Source organism: Branchiostoma floridae, chromosome 2 (assembly GCF_000003815.2).
Source record: "Branchiostoma floridae strain S238N-H82 chromosome 2, Bfl_VNyyK, whole genome shotgun sequence".
NCBI classification, from domain to species: domain Eukaryota; kingdom Metazoa; phylum Chordata; class Leptocardii; order Amphioxiformes; family Branchiostomatidae; genus Branchiostoma; species Branchiostoma floridae.
Window position 1 is genome coordinate 754,046 of NC_049980.1, and position 11,803 is coordinate 765,848.

The window sequence follows — 11,803 nt, forward strand, 5'->3', positions numbered from 1 at the left end:
TTTCTCTTGGACTGGGTGTATGACAAGAAGTCTATATGACTATGAACGTAAAATAGCAAATCCCTCTCAATATATTGTTGTTATCAATCATGAAATCTTTCAATGTAAAGACAGTTATCACCTCAGTATACTAGTAAAACAAGAGTCCCAATGAAACAAACCTCCGTAAAATAATTATGCTTTATGTAGTGTTATGTACGCCGATTGGTACCCTCCCGACCAGGAATAATGGTTGTCATGTATTAGAATTATTCTTTACATTCATGTCCAGGAATTTGTTTGTTATGACACTAGGCAGTAACTATTCAGTGTAGCATATCGTAGCCTAACCTCTTCTCTGTAGAGCATGTAATTGGCCCCCAGATTACTGACAACAGCTGTGCATTCTCAGGCCGCACCTTTAAAATGGGGGTGTCGTTCTGTAATATTACATTGCCTATAAATACTGTTAAGGTGCCTAAAATCAACGTGCCTCGTTGAGATCTCACTAGCTGCCTACATAGCAAAATGCAAACAAATGCATCAAAAACATCTTTAGGTATAGCCTTGAACATACAGACAACAAAAACACAGTACCTGTGTTGCAGGTTAACGTCTTTTTCACCGAAGTAATTACTGACTTGACATTTAGATTCAAAGCCTGGTTAGAGGTCATGCACATATGGACTGTGGACTTGTTTTGGAGGTGTTATCCAAATAATATCGATCGGTGCGCCATTGTAGTATGCAACATAGAAAACTTTATGATCGAACTATCTTACATAGTGGCCTCAAATTTCTTAAAGGATTAGTCTCTCACAACAGCATAGAAGGTTTTCAATTGACAAGCTGGAGTTCAAATCTGTGCATGATCGTTTGTTATACGGTTCATTTTCTTGTAATCAGCTAATTGGAAGAAACCTACAGATTTAAAAGAAGTCCATAGTTGGCTTTTCGAATACTGCTTTCGTTTGCCGAAACTTGCCCAGCTAGTCTTTGTCCGAATGGAAAAATAAAGCAGACTAATTTTTTTTTAACAATATCCAATGATTTTGCATATTTCTAGCAAACCTCTCCTAAATTCCAATACGAAAATGGTGCACAAAGTTCAACACATTGGCAGAGGACAATTCCATATGTAGCTACATAGTTTTACGTAAATCGTTGACGTTTTACCCGATATGTTCAATACACAACTTGGTGTCCTTACCTTACACCTATTTTTTTTAAAGTTCTGTAACAAGGAATATTTTCTTACCTTTCTATATTGTGGCTTATCTAGTCTCTTACACAGAAGTATTCACCAACACTCGACTCGTGTTCGTAAAGGGCGGAGCCTGGAGGTCTTGTGACTCAAAAATGACCTTTGAACTTCGGGAGCACCTGCGTTTCTACGTTTTGACTATGTGTTTGTGGGTGGGTGTGGGGGCTTATTATCGGTAAATTTTAAACTCCCGGATCGAGAAGTATAAACTTGGAGCAGAATCCATGTCACATGGTTATACTTTAAATACTTCTGATAAATAATAATTTATAGTGTCATAATTGCACCTTCACTAATTACATGTTTAGAATCGTGTTGAGATACAAAAATACAAGAGGCTGGATACAGGGTATGCCGGCAATCGACGAAAAAAAGTGACGGGAAATGGGGGTTTCGCGTTGGATTGGGTGCCTAGAGCACGTAAACAGTACTGAAATGGTACCTACCGGCTGTAATCATTATGATACAACAAGGCGAAATGTAAAGATACCAGTCTTAGCCTTGTTTACCTGCAGAATTGACGAAATTGGCAGTATTGTTGAAACTAGCAAACCATGCAACGAAATGTAAGTTAAAATTTAGATCAGTAAAGCTGTTGATTATGCTAGCCAGAGATTTCAAGATTGTCTCTGATATGCGATCGTTCAAGATGATATTATGCCATTTTTTTTTCGAAAAATGGTTTTTAATGTATATGACATTCGCCCTCTGACCTCATTCATGATTTATTGTATCTGTTTATGTTTTTGTATCTACTGTATGTTTGTCTTTATCTGTATAAGCCCTAAGTAAATTAGGGTATCTCAATAAAACAGTTAGATACAAAGGTAATAAAACATCGATGTTTTCTATGCACTTACTAAAATGAGAACGGATGAAAAAGAGTAGCCTTTTTCACAAAATAAAGCGTCATTTATTAAAACATTTTTGTGGCGTACATATAGGTAGCACCCACACAAAACGCAGTACAAAGCATTGAAACATGACAAACACATATACAGGGATGCACCCCTTTCCCTTCACAAAGCTTTTACAAATTTCGTGTAGACAATACTCTGCATTATTGAGACAACCCCTAGTTATCCTGGTATCCATGACAACCGTGCTAGACACGCCCTCATATTTTGCTTCTCCCGTTTGAGCGACAAGAAGCAGTGATACAATAACGCAAGCCCCACTGACGTCACATACCTCATAATACGTGAAATCAAATCAGTAAAGCATGCTTTACGCCCTTTCGCTCATTCGAGTACACATGTGTGGCGACAAGAATTGTAGGTATTATGTCAAAGGTAAAGTCCCCTTCGACGTAAACAGTCCTGTCTCGGCTATTGTTTTCAATTTGCATAACAATGTACGGAACGTTATGTCACCTGCAAGATAGTGGAATGTTTACAAGTTAGGGGTCTTTACCTTTGACATATTAAAAAGAATCCCTGTCACCCGCGCATGCGTATTGGTATGTGTGAAAGGACTTAAACGCACGCTGTACGAACGCTTTACACATAATTTTATGTAGTGTGAGCCCCTACCTACATAACAGATCATACACAAAGTCGGTGCGCATGAGTGCTGTACAGTAAGATATATTTACAGCGCGTTTTTAGTAGTATTTAGGCACCAGGGCTAGCTTCAGTACACATATTATTGCAGTAGCCCTTAATTATTACAATGAGCACCATTTTTCCTTATTCAAAACACAATATATTCTCTCGTCTTAAAATATATTCTTAATTTTCCACGAGGATATATAAAATTTTAATTAACATGAATCGGACTTTGCAATAGCGAACTAACTGAAAGGTTCTGAACTATGTCTTCTGAAATATATTGAAACCTGGTATTGAGTAACATTCATCAATCGCTGTAGGTTAACCATGTATCTCACTGGACCGCACATGTTGGCTACCGTTTGCGAACTATAGCCGCTAACCGTCACATAGAGACCATTTTTTCCCGACACGGCGGACATTTTGGATATTCCAAGGTCATGCAACAAAACGTACGTTTCAAGTTAAAGTTCAAAGTTCAATAGAGTGGTGAAGCTTAACACTGAACATGGTCTACCAATAATATAATACAGACTTTTGATTAGGGAATATCTAACTGCAGCCTCGTTTTGGTGCGTGACCCCGAGTGACCCAAAAAATCCATAATGGCCACCGTACATGGAAAATGGAGATTTTTGTTGAATTTCAGACAAATCGCAATCAGCAAAAATGTCACAAACGGGCACGGCGCCAAATAGCGACCCCTGCGAAGATTTTTCGTTACATCTTTTATAAATTCTTTATTTTTTTTTCAATTAAGTAAAAAATACATCTCCAGAAAGTCGTTTTCCATCTAACTTCGGGGCGAAAGATGTGATATACCTAGGCATGACCATAAGGAATATAGGCGAAAATTCGGAAAGTCACCACAGGATTTGTCGCCAACAGGCGCATCTCAGTAAATCAACGCGACAAAAATTGACCAAGTAAACAAAATAAAGGGATAAATTGAAGATTGAAGAGGTCATCATAGAACATTGACGGTGTTTTTTTTTCAATTCATACGAACTAGAATCAATCAAAATGTGACCTATAAAACAATCAGCGATAGACGAATGTCACCAGCGGTTACTATCAACAGTATCACTTGATCATTATCCTATCTAAATGGAGACAGACCTGATTGCTCAGTTAACTTGTTGGTTCCGATAGGCTAGCAATCATGAGACCCAGTTAAATTTCTAAGTAAGTTAATTCCACTTAAGTAGTGACAAATTGCCATCAGAAAATTTCCTGTACCAAAATATGCCTAATCACAATTTCCTCAAAGACAAAGCATTCTCCTGTGCAGGTCTGAATCCGCGTCGTAGAACCTTTTCTAGATTCATCTCTGTTTAATCACATTGTCCTTTGCAACAATAGCCGGCCTCGCTAATGAATATTAATGAGCATGTCTTCCTTGGCACAAGCCAACCGGCGTGCAGTATTCACTCAAGACATATCCTCTGATTGGCTAACAATTCATTAGTGTCAACGCCCTCAATAGTGGAAAGAGCAGGGCAGTTAAGCAGAGTCGAACTGAGCGGTGTTCTACGACACGGGTTCAAATCTGCGTAGGAGAATGAGACAATGAGACTGTTCCAGCATTGACTACCAGATAATAAGATTCCTCGATCGGCAACCCTTCGTTGCGTTCTTTTTCTTTCAAATATCACGACATATAAACAAGCAGACACGATGTTACGACACAATGAATATGCAGCATGAAGTACTGGTGTTAGCAAAAAATATCACCAAACTTAAAACTAGGATCGAAGAAGTCTTGGAATTCAGATGTCATCAGAACTTTAGCACCGCAAAAGGAGAAGTACTTCGTCAATAGTCGTAGTAGTCAATTTCGTTTTCTGAGTTCTCGTCGTCGTCTGCTATGTAGAGCCTTCTCAAGAACTTTAGAGGGGTTAGAGCCCCCGTCGCGATGTCAAACTTCGACAACGGGTTGTCGCTCAGTTCAAGTTCCCGAATGAACGGCGTCTTCTTGAAGGCGTCTTCAGAAATCACCTTGATGTCGTTATCGTTCAAGTACAGGTACTCGAGTTTTCTCGGCAAGTCGGTCGGTACCTGTCCCAAGTAGTTTCCGGAGAGATCCAGTTTCATGAGATCTGGTAGGTAGGTAAAGATCCCACCTTCCAAGCTACCGTCCGTTAGGCGGTTGTTTTGTAGATACAACCATCTCAGGTTGGGGACCGCTGTGACGGCACGCTTGCTGATTTCCTTGATATAGTTTTTCTGGAAGTAAAGATAGTTTGTACTCCTCGGCAGTCCGGTAGGAAAGTGTGTCATGTAGTTAAAGGATAGATCCAACGTGAGAAGCTTATTGAGGCCGTACAGAGATCCGTCCACGATCCCCGTGTTATCCAGATCGTTGTGGTCGAGATACAAACCCATTAAACCCTGCATGTCGGTGAAAGTGTGAGCAGGAAGGTTGACGATCTTGTTATTCGAGAAGTAGATGTTCTTTAGGGAGGCAGGCAGCCCTCTAGGTACCATGTAGAGCTGGTTCTTGGAGAGGTTGAGGAGGGTGATCCGTCGGAGTCCGCGGAAGGCGGAGGGGTCGATGTTTGTAGCACGCAGCTTGTTGTCCTGTAGGTGCAGCCAGATGAGGTGGCGCATCCGGGTGAACTGGTCGGCTTCAAGCTTCCTAATGCGGTTGCCGTCCAGGTAGAGGAACTTGATCCGGCGCGGCAGCAGGTCCGGAACCTTCTCCAGAGAGTTGTTGGACAGATGAAGCCGCTGTAGGCTGTGAAGGTCCTGGATAATGAGACAACAAAGAACGGGAGAAGCTTGTCACAATGTGTGTTATCAAGAGTCTAAACTGTTTGTATCGTTTTTTAACATTTGTTTATCTAATCTAATATGCAGTTTATCATCATTAACAAATACGATATTTTTATCGCTATGAATAGCTACCAAAACTCTGTAGTCATTACATGTTGCCGAGATCATAACAAGATTAAACATTCAATCATAACACGTAATTCTATAAAAAAAAAACACAAGTAAAGCATACACAAAGCAGCACTTTTATCAAAAGGCATGCTTAAAGACTGGATTTCCTGTGGCGATTTTTAGATATTACTTCTACATAACTACATGCAAAAAAAGGCAAAAGTACATTCTCGCGGTAAACTCGTTTTTTTTAAAACTACCACATCCCCAACCTTGAAGAGGAACTCGGGCAGCCCTGCGTCAGTGATCTGGTTGTTCGCCAGAGACAGTTTGACGAGGTTGTTCATGTTGGCCAGACTGTCCAGATGTACACTGCCGATCTGGTTACCGTCCAACTAAACATTCACAAAAAGTGAAAAAAAAAAACCTAGGTGAAGATCGTGTCATATGTGGAATACCCCATTAAACGTGTGCTGTTATTCAATAAAATATGTATCAATTAATACATAAATATAGCTAACTTATATATACACAATAACAATGTTATACCTGTATTTACCCAGGCGGACCCTACCATGCATTTCCGAAATATGTAGAAATCTTCATCGTCAGGAATATTTTTGAGATGACTTTCGGGGCAATATTCACACCAAGAAGGCTAAATGTTCATAAGATATCATAGATCGCTACCATAACCAGATAAGTTTTTCTTAAAGCTTGCCCCTGAAATTATTTCCGTAGCCTTACTGTTTTTCAGGCCATGTAAGGCAAATTATATTCAGCCATAGGGCAAGACTGTTTAGAAGTAGAAAGTACTTGGGGATTGAAGTTGGATACTGGATTTCTTAATGCCCAAAGTTCAACGAAATTCGATCCAGCGGTGTTGTGTTTACAATTTGCCCCACGCATGTGATAAGGTTTGAGTTTTCACTTTATTACCTGTAGGACCTCTAAACTGCCCGGCAGGATTTTCGGAACGCCCCGTAGTTTGTTCCCGGACATGATGAGGTGCCGGAGTTTGTAGAGGCCGTTGAACGCTTCTTCGCTGATGCTGTCATCTGACAGCAGATTCTCCTCCAGGTACAGCCGCTCTAACTCTGGAGCTCCTCTGTTAACATAAGGAAAAAATGTCGTTTGCTGAATGTAAGCTTCTCACTACCCAATAGTTGTGTGTTGTGTCCTTCCGTTCATAAGTTCAATCGTCAGACCCATGTACAGTGTATAGTGACACATACAATGTACACTGTCTCAGTACTAGCGGATATTTCCTTACAGGTAGGGCTGGTCTTATTAGCCCTTTCATTCAACGTACTCGAGTCACTTCCTTGAATACAGGATCCCCACACGTCCTTCCGAAAGGCGGGTTCAGCCCCATCCGAGTTTTCTGGGGTTACGCCTATGTTTCTCGGCGGGACACCCTGCGGCTATAGGGCTATTTTGCGGCATGACCGGGCCCAATGTTGTTGTTTTTTTTACTCTCAGTTAAAATCAACCCGGGATCCGGCGACAAGTACACCCGGTGAACTAATCCTATTAACAACGAGCGTACCGAGTATCCGGGAGAAATTTGCGGTTTCACTACTCGGCCGGCGCAAACGCCACTATGTACGGACAATGGTGTAAATGTGACCGTACCGTAGCATTACAGAGCATCTTGCGAACATCATGATGACAAAGGCCTCCGCAGTTCACTTACTTGAATGCGCTTTCCTTGATGAAGGACAGGAAGTTGTTGCTGAGGTACAGGTACTTCAGCATTTCCGGCAGACGGAGATCCACTCTCGTCAGGTAGTTCCCGTTCAGGTGCAGGTACTCCAGTGACGTCAGACTGCTGAAGGCCGACTTGTCAATGCGGTCCCCCGTCAGGAAGTTGTTGTGCAGATGCAGTACCTACAACAGGCGGTGTAAATCAAGACCATGGCAAATCCAGTCAAACGATACAAAACACGGTACATGCTGCAGTACCAAGGTCACATACCAGGCCTAGGGGCGCAAAGCTGACCTTGACCTTCGTCTTCCCAACACCTACCCACTTATCAAATATGACGCTTTTACACTCTGTGTCTTTAACATAACTTATTCCCATTATTACATCATGTGGCAACATGCAGCAATATTTTGCACTAGTCACCCTAGTGCACTTGTTAATGATACAAAGTATACCAAACCTTGAACTCTAACGCACATTATGTATGTATCTATTTATGAAAACACAAAACGTTCCACTAATATTTACAAACTTAAGACCTTATTGACGCGCTGTTGTTATTCGCATAAGATCCTCTGCCAATGCCAAAAAAATATTCCACGAATAATAAGAAATGTTGGGCCAAAAAGGTTTACAATGAAATCTAAATTATATATATATAAGTGGCCAGTTTTATAAATGAATAAACACAAAGAGTATGTAATATCAAATAATAGACCCTTAATTTTTGTTCTCCCATATTATCTTTTCAACTTGTAACTGACGTTGGCACACTGTGATACTGTGATGTTTCGCTCATTTTGTACGATTTGCAGTGTGCATATTGTTTAGCCATTTGCTGCTTTGTATGATTTACACTATGGTTGAAAACTTTGTGTTTTGTTTTATGGATACGTTGTAGGTACGTAATTGTTGTTACTTATCTTCAAAGCTTTAAAAAACTAAATAAAAAAATAATATTTTGGAAACGTAAACGAAAATTGATGTGCACGTGTATATCATCTATAACGCTAGTTCACCTTTATCCGTGGGTAACCTATATCCGTTTTTACACAGGATATTTAGGGACCTCAAGTCGACATCAATGGCTTAAAGTTGCATGCTTTGAAAACAACATTGTGTGTTGCAATTTGTAACCAACGTCCGTCGACTTGATATCCCAAAATACGCCGTTCTTTAAAACAACGGATATAGGTCACTTCGTGGATAAATGTGAGAATGTGAGAGTCTTACAATCAAATCAAAATGGCATAAAGAGTGCTCTATACCTTGAGCTTGTTGAGCTGTTTCAGCACGGAGTCGTCGGGTATCCTGGTGATGGTGTTGTCCTCCAGGTAAAAGTTAGTGGCGTAGTGCGGCACGTCCTCGGGGATAGCCGTTAGACCCAGGTTCCGACAGTCCACGTGGCCGAACGGGTTACACTGGCACTTCTTCGGGCAGTTGGCGGCCAAGTCCGTAGCGTTCTCCCGTAGATCCAGCGGGCGGTAGGTCGGTACCTCGCCGCGGGTGTCCCTCTCCTCCTCCGCCTCCAGATTCTCCATATCATCCGCTGATGCCCCTGGTGACTGCGTGGTGGGCACCTTCATTTTTTATTGCAATATGCGTATACAAAAGATACATATAATACACTGTGCTGCCGTGTTGAATTATGTGTATCAACGGCACCACATGACAGTATACAGTCAATTCATAACGGAATCTTCTTATGATTATGTATATCTAAAAAAATGTAATCAAAATATTAATTATACTTATGCGAAGAGCAAGTACTAGGCAACGGATGTACCTATAAAAATAACACTAATTATAAAACTGATAACAATGAATATTCCAAAGGAAACATTTGGTTAATGATCGAATACAACTGGGTTATAGCCAAAATCTTTGCGTTTACTTTGAGAGCAAAGGGGATTCTCTGTGAGGGAAATGTGCAGTTGTAGGCATGTAGCAGTTTAAATATTCTTCTACGCAGAGACATCCAACGGCTCCAGCAAACAGCCTCTTGACTGTACTCTGCTATCCCAAACGTCACCATCAGTTCCTGTAGGCGTCGCTCTTGCCTAATCAGAGAATAGGCCTTTACGTTTTCAAAAAGAATCCCTCATATATAAGGGTAAGCTCATTAGTATTCATGAGCAGTGCGGTCAGGAACTGAGACTGATGGTGACGGTTAAGATAGCAAAGTACAGACAAGAGGCGGTTTGCTGGCACCGTTGGATATCTCTGCGTAGAAGAATGCAGTTTAAGATGAAGCATTTGTATTCAAAGTTGAAATACTTTTTGTACCTTGTAGTGCTGGATGTTGTGCAGGTGCGGGGCACAGATGTTGAGGATGGATTCTATCCTGTAACGAAAATATAGTCACCCGTTGAATATTTATAGTACAACAGAAAGTTTCCAGTTTTGCCTCTTTTTTCTGAGTTACTACTCTAGGTCAATGACTTGTTCAAACTAAAAAGTTCATACCTTCAACATCTTCTTCTACATATGAAAACCTCTCTGCGACCAAAAAAGTCTAGATCATATCACACGAGAAGAAACTGATTCTGTTGAGAACAACTGCCCACATTTCATTTTCAGCCAAAAAGTTTCACAAGACATATTTACTATTGCAGAAATCTCAATGAATGAATACAATTGCATGAATTATGTAAAAATCTCTGTTTTGGAGACGCTTCATGGACGAGCCTAATGGTATAGTATTGTGTGCGAGTAGCTGGCCCAAAGGGAAATTACTAGGAGGGAAATATCCTGCATTTTCGTGAAAATGTTGCCTTTCTAGTCTCCTACCTTTTCCTGTTGAGATGATCGGGTGCTGAACAGGTTAACCTGTCCCGGTTGGGTACGTAGATAGAGTTAGAGTACATGAACCCCCTCAGTCCGCACACGTGCAGGTTACATGTCCAGGGGTTGTTGTGTAGCGCTACCCAGGACAGTTGTGGAGCCTTGGTGAACACGGGCGACACCGCCTCCATGGGCAGCGACCGGATCAGGTTACCGTCCAGGGCTAGGTACTGAAGAGAAGTCAAATCCAAAATATTAACAACATAGAATATCTAAAGTATATCCTCTATATCATTACGATGTTATAGAACTTCAGTATCATCATGCAAGAAGTGCCTGATACACATACAAGGTCACTGAACGTGGTTACCGTCCAGGGCTAGGTACTGAAGAGAAGTCAAATCCAAAACATCAAAAGCATGAAACATCTATATTATATCCTCTATATCATTACGGTGTTACATGACTGCATTAGCATCATGCAAGAAGTGTCTAATACACATACAAGGTCACTGAACGCGGTTACTGCCCAGGGCTAGGTACTGAAGAGAAGTCGAATCCTAACTATCAACAGCATAAAACATCTATAGTATGTCCTCTATGTCAATACGATGTTATAGAACTGCAGTATCATCATGCAAGGAGTGCACATACAATATCACTGAACACTTTGAGCTTTTTATACAATCTAGATGTGCCCTCTCTAGTACTTTCATCGGGTTTTCAGGCCCGCCAGCTCACGAAGCCTACGCACTAAACACTACTGAAGCCAAAGCCTAGAAATGACTATCGGCTCTAATCTAATGTTGCTATTGTTATTTGCTTCGACAAAGCCCCAAGGCACGTTAACGCCTGCTATAGTTTGTTCATTTTATAATTAGTCCTGCATCTAGTCCACTGATTTTTTTCCGGTCCGTTTTTTTCCGGACTAGTCCAACAACAAAGCCCTGTTTTTTTACCGGTACACCTTGCCGTTACCCACTCCTATTAAGGCCATTAACAGTTGAGCTAATAGTGCTAATAAAGGTTACATAGACAGGGAACCTACTTGAAGATTCGGAGGAAGCTCCTCGGGAACTCTCGTCAGGTGGTTCTTGGACAGGATGAGATACTTCAAGTTCAGCAGTCCCTCGAAGGACCCGTCAACAATGCCCTCACTCGTCAGCTGGTTGTACTGCAGCTCCAGCGTCAACAGGCCCCACATCCCCGCAAACTTCTGCGACGGTATCTTCACCAGACCGTTGTGGTCCAGGTACAGCCGAAACGTCTGTGGCGGGATGTGATTGGGCACGACCGCCAACCCGACATTACTGCAATCGACGTACGCAAACTCGCACCTGCAGATGCCAGGGCAACGCTGATTGGTCAACAGGAAGTTCACGATGGCGTCATTTCCGGGAATCTCGTTCCCTAAGTTGCCCAGTTTGGGATCAATAGCCTGTGAAGGGATGTTAAGCGGGTTCAGGTTGTTTGGGATGTCGACACCGCCGACCTCCTTGCTGTTCACGATGGGGTTTTCAACGTCTTCGCTTAGTGAAAGTGGAGGGCGTGCCGACACCGTCTTAGGAGTAGTCGCTTCTGCCCCTGCCGCTCGAACCGTTGTAGTGGCCCTGGTTGTAGTTACAGCTGTCG

At 41.7% G+C, this 11,803-nt stretch overlaps 1 protein-coding gene across 1 annotated transcript; it reads right to left on the reverse strand.

Moving 5' to 3' along the window:
- Positions 1-3,573: 3,573 nt before the first annotated feature.
- Positions 3,574-11,803, reverse strand: LOC118410253 (podocan-like; the record flags this gene model as incomplete). The annotated part of the gene is given in 8 exon segments (XM_035811814.1): positions 3,574-5,541; positions 5,952-6,074; positions 6,619-6,787; positions 7,376-7,569; positions 8,656-8,967; positions 9,674-9,731; positions 10,178-10,401; positions 11,220-11,803. Coding segments are annotated over 8 exon segments (2,169 nt in total). The 3' UTR covers positions 3,574-4,608.